The sequence below is a fragment of the Monodelphis domestica genome, chromosome 1, assembly GCF_027887165.1.
Source record: "Monodelphis domestica isolate mMonDom1 chromosome 1, mMonDom1.pri, whole genome shotgun sequence".
Taxonomy (NCBI): domain Eukaryota; kingdom Metazoa; phylum Chordata; class Mammalia; order Didelphimorphia; family Didelphidae; genus Monodelphis; species Monodelphis domestica.
The window spans coordinates 252,638,476-252,655,461 of NC_077227.1; the positions used below are offsets into that span (position 1 = coordinate 252,638,476).

The 16,986-nt window shown below is 39.3% G+C and overlaps 1 protein-coding gene across 3 annotated transcripts in view; it reads left to right on the forward strand.

Moving 5' to 3' along the window:
- Positions 1-2: 2 nt before the first annotated feature.
- The window catches only part of POMT2 (protein O-mannosyltransferase 2), a 43,492-nt gene continuing 26,508 nt past the window's right edge, over positions 3-16,986 (forward strand). For 2 of the 3 annotated variants that reach the window (XM_001374083.5, XM_056810615.1), the window contains exons 1-9: positions 3-402; positions 1,577-1,661; positions 5,569-5,673; positions 8,084-8,192; positions 9,788-9,896; positions 10,668-10,827; positions 11,078-11,184; positions 11,609-11,691; positions 14,000-14,109. In XM_001374083.5, the coding sequence (XP_001374120.1) occupies positions 143-402; positions 1,577-1,661; positions 5,569-5,673; positions 8,084-8,192; positions 9,788-9,896; positions 10,668-10,827; positions 11,078-11,184; positions 11,609-11,691; positions 14,000-14,109 (1,128 nt within the window). In that variant the 5' untranslated portion in view covers positions 3-142. The remainder of the gene's footprint in view (positions 403-1,576; positions 1,662-5,568; positions 5,674-8,083; positions 8,193-9,787; positions 9,897-10,667; positions 10,828-11,077; positions 11,185-11,608; positions 11,692-13,999; positions 14,110-16,986) is intronic. The other variant, XM_056810616.1, reaches the window with a different exon arrangement.

The window sequence follows — 16,986 nt, forward strand, 5'->3', positions numbered from 1 at the left end:
ACTCCGGGCAGGACAGGGGGCGGGGCAAGCAAAGGAGAACTACATTTCCCAGGTCGCCTCATGCTGAGGCCCTTTGCCCCTCGCTGGCGAAGCTGGTGGGGAGAACCAGTTGGTATCTGGGCCTGGGCGGAGTAGACGAAGCATGTGCCCGGCGGCGGTGGGAGTAGGTCTGGCCGAGTCCGGGCTTCGCCTCCGTCGGGGCCGCTGCAGGTCGAAGGTTTCCGGGGCTCCACTGGTAGAGCCAGAGCTGGCTGCCGGGGATGGCGGCCTTTGCTCTAAGCAGCCTTCGAAACCGAGACCAAAGCCCCGTGGGCGGGCAATGGGGTTGGTCCTGCTGGCCGCAATCACCATGCTGGCTTTCGCCACTCGCTTCCACCGGTTGCACGAGCCGGCGCACGTTTGGTGAGGCTGGGGCGCCATGGCAACAGGGAGGGCATGAACAGCCGTTTGATTGGTTGAGCCGGCCAAGGGGGCGGGGTGTGATGGGAGGTGAGGCCTGCCAGTGAAGGGTGGTCCAGGCTAAATCTGTAAAAACTTTTCACCTGTTGAATAAATGGACGTTTAAGGGTCGAGATACCAGCCCTCAGTCCAACTTATCCAGCTGTATAGGATTTCTTACCTAGGGAAAGAGAATAATTCTATGGGTCTATAATGTTTTTTAGAGTTCTTCGAGATCTCCCCATCATTTATTAGCCATCATTTCAGAATACATTTAGTACATTGAGTGTCTTCACTGCCTTCCATGTGCAGAGATTTTAGCCTAATTGCATTGGTGAAGGCAATGAAACGACTGTTTTCACTGTACCCATACTGCTAACATTTTAATTCTTTAGGCATCAGCAGCAAAGAGATATTTTTTGCCCTTTTCCCATATCAAAGGCAGATGATTATGCTTCTGGGAAACCAGGTCTGGAATTTCCCTGTAGGAATAGATTGTTCTTAGTTCTCTTCTTAAGTATTCAGTTTGAGAGTACTGAACTGAGTAGACATAGAAACCTATAGCCTACTTTTAAAAGATTTTTTTTAAACTTGGGCTTTGGTTTAAAAAAAGAGAGACTTTAGTGCAGCTTTTAACTGACCAATGAATCAGATTACCACTTGGATATAATAACTATGTAAAAGTGTGAAAAATGGAGCAGGAGAGAGTTATTGTGGTGATGAATAGGATTATTTAATAGTCCTATAAGTATGGATATGGGAATACCCATTTGTTCATTTGCTAACGTTATGATATTTGTAGTATAGAATTCTAATTTTTGCAACCTGGGATGCCCATGTTCTATGAAACACCCTCCAACACATTTTATAGTTTGATGTGCTTACCTATAGGGTATGGGTAACTTCATGCTTATAAAAACAAACCAGGAATGGAAAATCGCTTGAAAACTACCTCATATTATCATTACCACTTTCCTCTGAACTTCAGGGAAGACTGAGAGGGGATAGGAGTTGAAAAATAGAACCATCTGTCCTTTGATCAGTGTCATGATTTCTACACAGAAAGTTTAAGGTATCATTACAGAAGCTGGGCTGTTTGTTATTACTAAGTCACCTTTTTCTTTTCTTTTTGCTCTAGTTGGGATGAAACTCACTTTGGAAAAATGGGAAGTTACTATATCAATAGAACTTTTTTCTTTGATGTTCACCCACCTCTGGGGAAGGTGAGGAGATCTATGTTTTGCCACATGAATTGAGAAGTCTCTTCAGTCAGTTGTTTGGTTGGTCAGTCAGCTGGATAGGAACCATGCCACATACCAGTAGCCCCCAAATTACTAACAACAAGTTATGAAAACCATCTCTTTATTTTCTCTATAGTCCCCAGTCTCTTTCCCTATTTCCCACCTTGAGCTTTAGTTCCCTGGCATTATGGGGGGGTGGGGGTGGGAATTTACTTTCTGGCTTTCCCCCCTGCTTTTTAAAGTAAAAAAAAAAAAACCCAAAGATTTGTGAAATGCTGGAATAATTTAGGAGAGTATAATTTGGGGATGGCTCTTGAATCAAGGCTGGTTTACCAAGAGAGTACTCCTCCTACTCAAAAGTGTATTCCCCACGTAAAACTAGTATTTTTTTTTTGCTTCATTCACTTTGCCATTCTGCTCTAAAATTCTATTATCTAGAGAATCATTTGAATTTGCGTGCATCTGCTTATAAAATTGCAAACAAGTGTGTGAGGGCTAAAAGTTTATCTGTTATTCACATATTTATGTAAATACGTCAGATTTCTTTTTCCTAATAGCTAGCTGATATGGGTACACTGAGGTAATGGAAGTTTTGATTTAGGTAGAGGGAAAGGGAAGGTAGTTTTGAATCATGGAGCATTTTTTGTTAGGATTATGGATAGCTTGAATATGTTATACAGAGGAAATCTTAGAATAGGATGGGGGAGAGGGGAAGGAAACAAGTATTTGTTAAAAACATCAACTATGTGTGAGGCATTATGCTGATCGTAAGTGCAGACAGGAGTACCTTGGTGGTGGCATTACATGGAGTTTAAAAGGAGAGCAAGTTTAAAAGGAGAACACCTGTAGGAGATGGGAGCTTGCCAAAGATGCTTTCAAAATTTTGTTTTTAGCAAGACTGTAACTAGAGCCTGGTGAGCTTATCCTAGGATACCAAATCTAGAGGGTTTGAATGACTGATTGTCTACTGCAATAAGAAACAACAGATATTACCAATTAGTTAACAAGAATGATTAAAGTAGGAAATTTCCAGATAGTGCTAAGCGGGGATAAGCTCTTTTCTTGACTTCCCCTAATCCCAGACAAGTTGTGTGCTTTATTACCTTCAAGTGAAGACACATTTCCTGCCTGCTGCCTGTAGAGGAATTGTTTTGGGAGCTTAAACTCGTGTCAGGCTCAGAAATTCCTAGTAACATACAGCTCTGCCTAAGGCTGCTTCTGCTTCTAAGAAAGGAAAAGACAAAAAAAAATTCCTTTCTTTCCTACTCTGTTCTCCGGACTTTCTCAGGCTACTAATAGTAGATTTATTATTGATTGGTCTTTTGTGGGCCAACCCTGAAACTTAATAAACATTTACAACTTTGTTTCTAGGGGAATAATAAGTTTACAGTTCCTGATTTAGTTAGAAACTTTTGTAACACAACAATTGGAATGTAGACTATGTTGCCAATACTTATTTGTATCCCCTGAAGCACTTAGCAGAGGAATGGAAACACACAGATACAAAGTAAATACTTAATTTATTGTGTCTTGGAGTCTTGCTACAAAGCCTTTCAGATTCAAATTGCATGCTCCTAGTCCTTAGCTTGTAATTTAAAACTTAAGAGATAGTTTTCCTAAGGTTTTTTTTCCCCTTTAGAATTTACTTTAATGGAACTGTGTTCTCCATCTGATGTTTTGTATTGCATCCCACTCACACTTTGCCAGCTTATGTGATCTTTGCTTGACTCATACATAACACACAGACCTTTATCAGTTTTGCCCTCCCTTGTTATATGACGAGCCCACTTCCTTTTTCTGGTCCTGCATTTTTTTTTTGATAGCTTCTTTAATGTTTTTTGCATGAATTTTGCCTTTGGTAATATCTCTTTGTTGCCACCACATGCTCTCCATTGCCCTTTGGGCAGCCCGCCATTTTGATTCTTTGGAGACAGTTTTATTTCAAGAATTGCAGTCATACAGCTTCATGTAAACACTTAAAATTGTGTATTTACTTTAGGGAGAAGCTTAGAGTTACTATAGGTGCTTTATGAGATTCCCAGATGCAAACCAGACCATATCTTTCCTCCTCTCCCAGTCTGGGTCCATTTCATTTTCTATCTGTAGTGTCCAAGATATATGAGTCCCTGAAGGATTGATACTCCACTAGCAATCCAAGGATTGATGCTCCATGAACAATCTCTCCAGTTGCATATCATAGACTGGTCAACAAGCCTTTCTTTCTCTTCCATTCATTTTTTCCTTTGTTGATTGTTAGGCTGAGCCTTTTTGAATGGTTCATCATTTAGTAGTCTGAGCCTTGATACTATCAGGCCAATGTCTTCCACAAATAGGAGCATTTGGGGTACCTTGCCATTTATAGGGAATCCCTTTTTTAAAAATTAGAATCTGCCTGGACAACCTCAATGACAACAGAAAATACTTTTGTGGCAAACGTAGGCCAAACTTCATAAAGTTATTTCTGAAAAACAACAATTCTTGTGTTTTAGATAAAACTTGCTGAGCAGTGTATTCTCTGGCATTATTACTAGGAGTTTTTGTAATTTTTTTTTAAAGCAGCCAGTCGATACTCAGTATTCTACTTCCTATATGGATTATTTTGGGTTCACTGGGCACCATGTTGGAGTGAATAGTTCAGTGGCATACAGTTTGTTTCTTTGTCATAAATGTTCCAGATAGGTCTGATATTTTAGCTGCTTTCAGGATAATTACATAAAGACTGGTGTATGTTTGTAAAGGAGATTTTACATTATCCATTACAGGGGAGGTGTAAAAATGAGTGTGAGGCTTATGTCCTCTAATGCCCTTTCTGACTCTAAATCCTATAATCTTATGTCAGAGTAAAAAGTGTGGTGTAGTAAACAGGGCACTGATTTGATCTGTAGACAAAGATCTTGCATTCAGACCTGGATCATTTTATTCTACCCTGTGCTCTTTGGCTCACAATTTCCTCATCTTTAACATGAGGGGAGTCACACAACTTCCTCATCTCTAACATCAGTGGTTTAGATGAGATGATTTCCTAGGTCCCTTTCAGCTCTAAATTCTAATATCCTCTGATCCCTTAGGAATTTGTAACTCACAATCTCAATTTATAGTTAATTTGTTTAGGTATGAAAAGGTATCTTCATTTTTCTCTGGAGCTTTTCAGGAATAATTCTTTTGGAATATTGAGCCTATAAACTCTCTTGTTTTGGAATTGGTCTCTAGGTATTTTTTCCTTTTAAAAAAAATTATAGGCTTTATTTTTGTTTCCCCAGAGAGCCATCCCTTTTAACAAAGAATTAAGCATTTCTTTTTTTCTCCTTTCCCTTCATGATGATCCTTTTTTCCTCACCATTTCTCCCTTTATCATCTAGCCTTCTTCTCTCTCCCTTTTCTTTCTGTTTCTTTTTATATTTCAGAAGCTCTCCTCCCTTTCAGAGGACCTGTCTGGAAGAAATGTTCAGACAGAGAATAGAATATGCAGTAGTCTTCCCCTTCTGTGATCATTTCTAATTTCACAACAAATTAAGTAAGGCTGAATGAGAAACTACTCATTATCTTCGCTCATCAAATTTTTCCATTTCCCTTTTATATATTTACTGCTTTAAAATATGTGGTCATTATAGACCCTACCTCTAAAAACCCTACCCCCATCCCATTTCCTAGGCACAGAGAACTTTTGTTCACGCAGTGAGCATTCCAGACAAAAAAACCCTTTGCTTTATAGAAGCTGCATGAGAAGATGGTATTACTAATTAGATCTGTGTGCAGAGGGAGCTCTAAAACTGTGGGTGCAGCTGGAACAGAGTTTGATGGGGGAAGTTTGGAAAGGCAAGAGTGAATTTTGCTGCTTTAAATTCTGTTTCCTTTTTAATTGTCCTTCCTCCCCCCCTCCCCCTACCAGATGCTTATAGGACTTGCTGGTTACCTGAGTGGTTATGATGGCACCTTTCCTTTCCAGAAGCCTGGGGACAGATACGAACATCACAATTATATTGGGATGAGAGGGGTAAGGTTTTGTGCGCTAATGAAGCCCAAATCTCTTATTGGATCTCTTTGAAAACAAAGGATAAACAATAACAACAAGAAGCCCAAATGATTTAAACCCCTTATGTTCCTAAAGCCTTTACTTTCACCCAGATGATATGAAACATCAAGTATTTAGGGAAAAAAAAAAAACCAAACTTTTATGTGAAAGAGTAGATCAAGGTATTGTGTTTGGGCCCAGATAGTAGAGATTGGACTAATTGTGTTTGGGCCCAGATAGTAGAGATTGGACATTAGACAGAGGTAGATTTTGGCTCAATAAAGAAGACTTCTTAATAATTAGAGCTGACCAAAGAAGGAAGGGGCTGCCTTTTTAGGTAGTTAAGTTCCCTGGTCTGGAAGTATGCAGATAGAGGCTGTATGGCAATTATCAGGGATGTTGTAGAGGGGATTTATGCTTCAGAAGAGGGCTTCATCAGAACATCTGCAAGGTTCTTTCCGAATCTTATTCAATGATTCAACTGCATTTATAAAAAAACAACAACTTTTTCTTTGAGAATTTTAAAACACCTTAGAGACTGAACAACGTATCAATTCTTTCTGTATCCCTGCTCTGGGCTAATTATCATATATGTGCTGTCATGTTCTACTATATAAAACAATGGAGACGGAGACAACCCCTTGTCCTCAGGGATCTTACTTCTCAAAATAATTTTTAGTCTTTCTATGGTGTGAATTAAGCAACACATAGGACAAAAAATGTATTTGGGAGGTAGCTAGGTGGCTCAGTGGATAAAGGGCCAGACTTGGAGATTAGAGATCCTGGGTTCAAATCGAGCCTCAGATACTTCCTAGCTGTGTGATTCTGGGCTAGTCACTTAATTGCCATTGCCTTTATCATACTGCTCTTCTGCCTTGAAACTGCTATTGATTCTACGACAGAAGATAAGGGTTATTATTTTTAAAGAAAGGAAGAAAAGAAAATTATATTCTGGCCTTACATGGGAAGAATAGGTTTGTCATTTTTGAATTAAGTAAAATGACTTTATCCATTTTCAGCACTTAACACAGTGCCTGTGCTTAATAAATGTTTATTGATTGATTTCCATGCTAAAATTATGTGTGGACACATTCCTTTCAAATGTGTGCAAATGTGTTATTGTAGTTTTTGCAAAAGCAATTGCCCTAGTATCCTAGTGTTCCAGCCCTTTAAAATGAACTTTTCCTTTAGAGGGTGAAGTAATGGGTTATAACTGCCCCCTGCACTACAGAATCCTTTCTTCAGAGTTCCTAGCATGTGCCCATGCTGGCCTCTTAAAGCCAACCTTCAACTTAAAACTTACTCTTGTCTCTATAACTCTAGTATTACAAGGGACAGTTATTTTGGGAAGAGGAAAGTGGAAACCAGATATAGATGCAGTCATTCTCTAAAGCCCTCTCTTGGGTTGATAAGAGAGGACCAGTGTGAATACCAAAAATGTCGATGAGTATATAGAAATGTAGGGTTTACTTTGGGGGGGAATGTAAGTTATTAGATACTTTATGACATTTGGGAACCTTAGAAAAGATGTTATAGCCTTTACATATCCTAAAGTCATTGATGGGGAAATTGGGGGCCCATTTTACCTATCCAGGCAGTGGTAGAGTTACAAGTCCCAGTGTTTTATTCATGATAGAGGACAGTGTTGTGAGCAGAGTAGGTAAATATATGTTGACTTATTGGTTTTATTCTTTACTTTTTTATTATACTAGGGCAGTCAGAGGACCCAGTGGATAGAGAGCCAGGCCTGAAGTCAGGAAGACTCATCTTCTTGAATTCAAATCTGGCCTCAAGTACTAGATGTGTCATTGTGGTCAAATCACTTAATCCTATTTACCTCAGTTTCCTCAGCTGTAAAATGAGCTGGAGAAGAAATGGCAGACAACTCCAGTATCTTTGCCCAGCAAATCCCAAATGGGGTCAAAAGAGTCAAATATGTCTGAAAAATGATCAAATGACAACAATAACAAATATACATTGAATTATTGGTTTTACCATGCACTGCATTATTATACTACCTGCTTCTTGTCCAGAAGGAAGCAAAAGCATGTCTCCAAAGTGAGTATTTTCTAGTGCTAACCAGGGAAGCTTTGATCAAAGACAAGCAAGCAAGTGTGAGATGGAATGTGGTATAGGAGAAGACTGGTTTTGGAGTCAGGACCCCTAAGTTTGAACTACAGCTCCTGTATTTTTCCCTCTTGGGATGCATCCCCCACCTAGGACAGTTACTTCTCTGATCCTCAGCCTCTTTATCTTTAAAATTGGTGTATAATCCTTCCACTACCCGACCTCACACGTGTGTTATGGGGCAATGATGTTAATCACTCATGTTCTGTATATTTTGCTAACAATCAATTCCTTGTTTTTCCTCACTTTTGTTCTTACCCGACAGTTCTGTGCTTTCCTGGGCTCCTGGCTGATCCCCTTTGCCTACCTCACAGTGCTAGAGCTGTCTAGGTCCCAGCCAGCGGCTTTGCTGGCTGCTGCCCTACTCACCTTTGGTAAGTTGCTTCTTCAAGTTAAAAGGGCGATCACTTTTCAGATCTGCCGATACTAAGATTAGTTTGTTCTGCCATACTCACAACACATTGACTGTATTTTGAAGTGTTTCAGTGGGTGAGAGAGAAAAACAGACTTGACATAATCCTTTTTTTTCAGGTGGCAAGTTTGTTTATGAAAATATTTGTTATATGTTTTGTTTTGGAACAACAGACACTACCTAACAAATGCTCAATCCCCTCACAATGTATGTTTCTTGAAATCAATTATCTAATAGAATGATTGCAGTGATAATGCATACCAATTCTCATTTTTGTACCATACTGATTTGGTATAAAGGGAAAATGTCTGCTTTAATTTTAATCATTTGACACCAACATTGCTTGTTGTCTTTGAACTACATTTTGTTACCTTTTAGGGTTGTCTTTTAAAAAAAAGCTTATTGATAATTTTTGTTAAGGAACAATCATTTACTAAGTAAGCATCTGCTACTGTGTGCCAGGTACTATACCAAATGGCTTACAAATATCTCATTTGATCTTTACAATCCTAGGAGGTAGATGCTATTAATATCCCCATTTTACAGTTGAGGAAATGGAAAGAGAGTTTTAGTGACTTACCTATGGTCATACATCTACTAAGTTTTTGAGACTGGATTTGAACTCAGGTTTTCTTGACTCCAGTTCTAGTACTATCTAGTATGCTATCCATTTGCCTTGGAAAAGGTAGGAAGGGGCCATGGCCTTTAAATGTCAAAACGAAGATTTTATATTTGGCCCTGAAAGTACTAGGGAGCTACTAGAGTTTATTGAGCAGGGTCATTGACATGGTCAATGGCTTTAAGAAAAGCTTTTTAGTAGCTGAATGGAGGATGGATCAGAGTGGGCCATAGAAATGATAGTCAGACACTTTGCCATTAGGGCTTTGCAGAATTCTGTTTCTAACTTAAGGAATTTGCAAATTTTGTCAATGGTGATGTGCCAAGTTTTAGTAAGCAATGGAGTGTTTCCAATGTCTAGAGAACAACAGTTATCGAAATGAGATCCTTTGTTGTGCCCAGGGCAACAGAGTGGGCATGCTCATGTTTCACAACTTGTGGCTCTGACTTCACTTGTTCTCATTTAGAGTATGAAGTCATGATAGCATATTGAGAGGCACCATTTTATTAGGGAACAAGTGCTAGAATGGGTTTTGGAGACACAAGTCCTTTAACCTTGATGACCCTCAGTTTCCACCTCTGTAAAATGGAGATAATGAGACTTGCCATACCTGCCTTACAGGGTATGGTGAGAACTTCATGTCATAGACCATTCATGTATAGAATTTAATTTCTCTTATCTTCATCCTTCCATTTCAAATGCTTATACATAACTAAGATCAAAGGGCCTTTACCTGTTGAGTTTTCTGAAACTCAGATTTCACCACTGACTTTTTCACTTTTGTCATTGTATGTAGCTCCAGTGCCTAGCATACAATAGTGCCTGACACATAGTAGGTGTTTGATAAATTATTATAGACCGGCATTCAGAGGTTTTGACTCTCAGATGCATCCGTGAATCTGATCCACTTCTCCTGAAGGGGTTAAACTGTTTTTCAGACACTGGCTGCCTTACTTTGTCACAATATATACTTCTGGATCCCATCCTCATGTTCTTCATCATGGCTGCAATGCTGAGCATGGTCAAGTATAACTCCTATGCAGATAGGTAAGTGAAATGATCTTTGGAGGGATGGGGTCATAAGATGCTTGGCCATTTTGTTCTTTTGAATTTCTTTGAGTTAGAAAAATGCATGTGGGTGAAAGCCTGTTTGCATGCCACTTTACAGATCTATCCTTTTAGCAGCTCCCATATGGGAGCCACATTGTTAAATGTTTGAAAACATTTAATTCAGTGCAGTAAATGTAGTTTGGACTTAAGGGGTTTACTTTATTGCAAACAGTTCTCAAGAGGCTTGCTTGGACAGTTCTAGAACTCATCTAGAAATTCTAATGTTCTTCTCAGACAGGTCTTTGGCTTCCTTTTCCGCCCTGGTATAGCAGAAGGAACCTAATCATCCATCTTAATCAGGACAAAAAAAGGCTAGTACCTAGGCTATTTTAGGCCCATTATTGAGAAGCAACTTCTATTCCTTTTGCTTTCAAACCAATAAAGCTAATCAAGTCTGAATAAAATTGTACCAGCTAGCTCTGGCCTCTTTACATTATTTTAGATGTTCTGTATCTTAGAGGGCTTTCCTTAATTTTCTGTTTGATCTTAACTGAATGGTCATTGATGAGAAGTAAATTTCATTTGAACTTAGGTCATAGTATAAACTCTGTGTTATAGAAAATCCTGCATTTTTATAGAAAAATAGGATTTTTAGAACTGGAAGGATTCTTAGAGACAGTCTAGTCTTATGTTGTTACAGATGTGGAAATATCCTTTCCCCCACTGTTCTTTGCTACAAGGGAATATCCTCTTCTGTTGGTTTTGCAGGCCCTTCTCTGCCTATTGGTGGTTCTGGCTCAGTCTGACAGGAGTTAGTCTTGCTGGTGCTTTAGGGGTCAAGTTTGTTGGCCTCTTTATTGTCCTTCATGTTGGACTGAATACAGTTTCAGACCTTTGGCAGCTTCTGGGAGACCTTAATCTTACAATGGTGAGCAGACAGTTCTTTTTGTAAAACTTTTGTCAGGTGTTTGTTAAGTTCATAAACAGTTGATGAACCAACCAGACCCCCTCCAAAAAAAATCCCAAAACAGGCCTCCTCTGGAACCTCTGTTTAACCCCCTGCAACTTTTGGATGCTTACATATTATGAAAATAGTGGATGACCTATGTATTTTTTCTTGGTGAGTTTTTCTTTACCAGATGTGGATTTCATAAAGTGTATTGATCTTTGTTTTGCAGGTAACTCTGGGAAAACACTTGGCAGCTCGGATTTTGTGCCTCATTGTATTTCCATTTATTCTCTATACTACCCTATTTGCAGTTCATTTCATCATATTGAATAGAAGGTATTGCTAGATTCCCCACATTATACTTGCCTCTAAACTGATCCATAAAGCCCTTCACTCCTGGTTTTGTTGTTATCTGTGATAGATGATCCTCAGGTCAGAGAACAGCATGGTGGATTCGTTGGTGGGAATGGAAGGAGGGATGTGAGGCAGAATAAACTTAACATTGCCTTTTTTCTATTCCATTCCCTGGGTCATCCTTGGGAACAAGAAAGGTCAGTAGTATGGCCAAAAGGAAAATGATAATCTCTTTACAACCAAAGGAACTATGGCCTTTCCCCTGAATCAAGTCCAAAGCTCTCTGTATGTACTTCTTTAAAACAAAGCGAGATGATTTCTAGTGCTGTTGACAGATCAGTCTCCAGTACCACTTGATTTTCCTCTTTGTGTCTTATGGCTATTTTTTCTCCCTCTTTTCTTCCAGTGGCCCTGGTGATGGCTTTTTCAGCTCTGCCTTCCAGTCTCGGCTTTTGGGGAACAACCTTCACAATGCTTCCATTCCAGAACGTAAGCATACTTTGGGCCTTAGAAAGGGTTTCTTTTAAACTGTCCACTGACTAGGATGAATCAGTGGTGAGAATTCCCAAGTTGGTTCGGAAAAGTGTATGATACCAGGTTGACGTACCAAAGATTTCAGAGGTGGGAAGGAAGACTCAGAGAGACCTGGAAAGATTACTTAAAGGGTAGGCTGGGCAGAGGAAACTCAGAAGACTAATTCAATAATAAGATTCTTGAGACAGAAAAATCCCCTCCCACACTGCCCTTCATATCAGTAATGTAAGCTTCAAATCATGTATCATAGACAGTCAATGAAAGGAGTGATCAGTGGAGTCTAATGTGGGCATACTGTCGTTAGTCTGATTAGAATGAATACTGAGGCAAAGCAAATGAGTCTTTGGCAACCTTTAAGGGACTACTTTCACTAGAGAAGTGAATGTGAGCTGAAGAGGCTTAAGGTATATGAGTAAGTGGTGAGAAATTGAAGGCTGTTGGTATAGGCCAGTGACGGAGAACCTCTTAGAGTCAGAGTGCCAGGCCCTGACCCAACCCCGAGCCATGTGCCATGCCCCCCACCCCAGTGAGTGTGAGGTGCCCCCCTTACCCCACACAGGGGAGGGAGGAAGTGCTCCCATTGGGCTGCTGTGTGGAGAGGTGGGTGAAGTGAGGAATGTCCTTAGCCAGTGTAGAGAGGGGGAGGGCAGTGGCCTGAGTGCTCTGCTCCCCTCCTGCTCTGCCACCTGTGAGCTTGTCTCCTGTGAGCCACCCACCTCATCCCCTGTGAACTCCCATGGACTTTGGGGTGGAGGGGCAAGGGATATCAAAAAATGTCATCAGGTGAGGTGGAGGAAGGAGGGGAAAAGCTCTGCCAGAGTCCCTCTGCCTTTCTAATAATGAACTGAGGAAGGGGGGAGGGTGGCCATGTGCCCACAGAGAGTGCTCTGTGTGCTATCTTTGGCATCCATCCCATAGGCTTGCCATCACTGGTATTGACTGTTTTTTCTAGAAGTTTGTTGTGAAAAAAAAAAGGGCAGCAAATGAGAGGTAGAAAGGAGAATAGGAGCAGATAAAGGCTATTTTGCTTTTAGGTATAATGGATATCTGAACATGTCTTTAAATAAAAGAGAAAGTCAATAAAGTCTAAAGATATCAGAAAGAAGGAGAAAAATAGAGAATTTAGGTCATGGGGGAAGTAGAAAATTTAAAGGTATGAGGTTTGGCCATTCAACCTCTGAGATAAATTTTAAGGCAGAGAAGATGGTGTGGTATCTGATCCATCTAGTTTCCCTGCTTTCATCTTGCCACATTTTTCTTTTCTCTTGAGTACCTCTCCTAGAAACAGACCATATATTGGTTTTATGACATGATCTTATACCTCAATAGGGCTCATAAGAAACTGAACTGAAACTACCTTCAAAATTGCCATCTGAGTAAACTTCACCTTTCTTCAAAAATGGAACCAGATTTAGAGCTGAAAGGAAGATCTAGTTTATAGAGAAATGTGCCAACAATATGTTTGGAACAAGGAGAGTTGCCTTCTCTATGTGATTATCATCTGTCTTGGCCAAGAGGAAGATTGTAGGGACAGCTAAGTAGAAAGTGCCAGGCCTGGAGATGGGAGGAATCTGGTTCAAATCTGGCCTTAAGACACTTCCTAGTTGTGTGACCCTAGGCAAGTTGCTTGACTCTATCTGCCTAGTTCTTGTTGTTCTTTCTGTCTTAGAATTGATAAGACAGAAAGTAAGAGTTTTAGAAAGGAAATAAAGTTCACTGATGTATAAGAACAATTGATACTATGACAAAAGGTAAGGGTTAAAAAAAAAGATTGTAGATGTTCTTTAATGGGACAGTCACCATGGACAGAAGATTAAGTGAGCCTAGCAGTGATCTTTCTGTTGTCAGTAGGGCTGCATATGAGTGACTTGTTTCTGTCTTCCACAGATTTAAAGCTTTGGTAAAAATTTCTTAAGAACAAAAAGAAATTCCCCATTAGGTAGAGTTAAATTTATTTATTTTTTTGGTCTGGGAGAAATATGTGTTAATTGAAGTGCCTTAGAATTGATACTTTTGGGGGAAGCTGGGTGGCTCAGTGGATTGAGAGCCAGGCCTACAGACAGGAGGTCCTGGGTTCAAATCTGGCCTCAAACATTTTCTAGCTGTGTGACCCTGGGCAAGTCATTTAACTCTCATTGCCTAGCCCTTACCACTCTTCTCTCTTGGAACCAATACACAATATTGATTCCAAGACAGAAGGTTAGGGTGTTAAAAAAAAAGAAAGAAATGTACTTGCATATATCCATCCTCACTGTTTTTTCAGACTTAGCATATGGATCTGTGATTACAGTGAAGAATCTCCGAATGGCCAGTGGCTACCTTCATTCACATTGGCACCTTTATCCAGAAGGAGTTGGTGCACGCCAGCAACAGGTGAGTGAGTCCTTGAGTACAGGTTTCTCTTTTAGAACTGCTGCTGGCCCTTCATGTTCCTTATTTTGGAGATCTGAGGCCTTTAAGGATCAGTAGTATTCCTGGAATGAAAGATATGAAAGTTACTAGTAACCAGTATTATATTCTAGGTTTCAGAAATAAGTGAGCAGATATTATTTACTGTTACTAGTTATAGACAGTGTGTCTTTGACACTTAGTGTGTCTCTCTAAAAAGATTATGTCATTCAGAGCTTAAAGAGATATGAGAGATTATCTGGTTCAATGCCTTCATTTTATAGAGAAGGAAATTGAAGATCAGGGATTAGAACTGTGACCTTCAAATCCATGGTTCTAATCACTATATTTCATCTATTTCCCAGTAACAATCCTACTCTTCCAACTTCTTCTTTTCTTGGTCAATATGAGGTCCGGTTAGAAATTCATCATAAAATCCATGGATCATATACTTAGAAAGCTGTGGTGGAATCACAATGGCCCATTAGACCTACTCTTAAACTACGAAAATGTTGATGCTGTAATCTCTCTTGCCTTTTTTTCTAAAAGTATGTGTGTGTGTGTGTATGAATGTATGTGTATGAGAGAGTGAGAAAAGAGGAGAGACATAGGGAAAGAGAGAGGGGGGGGGAGAGAGGGAGAGGAGGAGGGGAGAGAGAGAGAGAGAGAGAGAGAGAGAGAGAGAGAGAGAGAGAGAGAGAATATGGAATCAGAGAATGTGAGTTTTGAGTCCTCCCTGTGACCTTGGGAAAGGCACTTTGCCTCTGTAGACCTTGCTTTCTTCATCTGTATAATGAAATGACTGAACCAGATGATCTCCAGATCTCTGCTAGCTATAAATTCTATGATGCTATGACTGGTGCTTTAATCTTCATCATGTCCCCTGGTATAAATCTTCCACTGTGATGCCTCAGGATTCATGACTCAATTGGTAAGAATTCTTTATTTGCTTTGTGATATTGTTTGTACTAGCACTGAGATATTGTCTAATTTATTTACCAGAAGTTTGATTCTGGATTCCCAGGGCACCTATAGCGAAAGCCCTTTTATAATCTGATGCCACAGTTTCCTTTCACAATTTCAGTATTTACAAAATGAGTATGATTATAGTCTTGAAAAATACTTCAAGGTTCTCTATTTCAGTATTCTTTATGTTTTATTACTTCTTTTCTCAGCTTATAGAGTTATGTAAATCTGGGCTATAGGTTGTATTGTTGGTTTGTGCTCTCTGATTCCTAGTCCATAATCCTAATCCTTTGCAAATAATGCCCTGTCACCTTGCCCTTCATCAAGCTTCCATAAAGATGATGTCAGAGATATAGCAGATTCTGACCCCTGACTTATGAACAGAAAATAATCCTTATTTAATGTGCAAAGTAAGAAAAAATGTGCTGTGAAAGGAACTGTTAGAGTTCATATGATAAATTCTCTATTTTGTATGCTTATAGAATCTTTTTAGAGACAAAAGAAGGTACCATGCTTTTATTTAGGCTCCAGATTGGGAGCTGAGATTATACTTTCAGTTCACAGTGTGTCAAGTCACTCACATCTCTGGTTTCAGTTTTCCCATCTAGGTAATGAGGATTGGATTAGATGATATCAGAGGCCCTTTATGGTACTGTCTTGTCCTTGTGCCTTATCTTTTTCAATAAAGATACATATCAGTATTCTTGAATTGAGTACAAACTTAAACTCCATCCTTCTGGCTGTTAGTAAAACTTACTAGCTTCCATTTTGCTTTCTTTCCTCTATACTTAGATGATTTTGGACATTAACCTTCTGCTAGAGGATTTCCTTTTTTATAATTGTTAAAATATTTGTCACGCTGTCATTGTTCTATGATTATAAAATCCAAGTAGGAAGGCACTGAGGAGGTCATCTATTCTAGTCTGTTTTTGAATAAGAATCCCTTTTACAACATTCCAAGTGATCATCCAGTTTATGCTTGAAGATTTACGGTGACTCCTACTTCCTAACTCCCAAGGTAACCCATTCTACCTTTTGGACAATTCTTAGGAAGTTCTTCTTTATATTAAAGCAAAATCTGCCTCTTTGCTACTTCTACCCAAAATAAAATTTGGTTTTGCAAAATGAATCTAATTCCTTTTCTAAATAACAGTACTTTAGATACTTGAAAACAGTTCTTATGCCCTTTCTAGGTCTTGTCCCTGGTTAGGCATTCTAAATGTCTTCCACTGATCTTGGTATGGCATGTTTATGAGTCTCTATGCCCTTCTGGTGATACTTTTCTACATATGTTTCCAGGTGCCCAGAAGTGAATCCATTATTCTACATATGGTCTGCATTAGAATACAATATGATTATCATTTCCCTTAATCTAGATACCAGATTATTGTCTTATTTTGAATTCAGGATTCACTGAAGCCTCAGGTCTCTTTTTTCACATGAATACTGTTCAGCTACATCTCCTGGATCTTATACTCAAACAACCTTTACGAAATTTCAGATTATTAGTTTCTGCCTCTCATTGAAACCTGTTCTGTTCACCAACACATGAACTAGCCTCTCCAGCTTTGTCATTTACAAATTTGATAATCGTGTTATATATGCTTTTGTGTCTAAGTCATTTATAAAAATGTTGAAAAACATTGTCAAGGACTCATTGCTGGGATGTTTAAATGTAGACCTCTTTCTAAGCTGACATTAGTCCATTAATCATAATGAATTCAGAACAGACATCTTTGAGGTTGGTTATTTTAACCAGTTGTGAATCTAGCTAACTGTATTATCATTAGTGCACATCTCTTTGTATTGTCTACAAAGTCATAGTGATAAACTTTGTCAGATATCCTATGTTATTCCACTGATTTAGTAAGACTTTCAAAAAAGGTAAGTGATGTT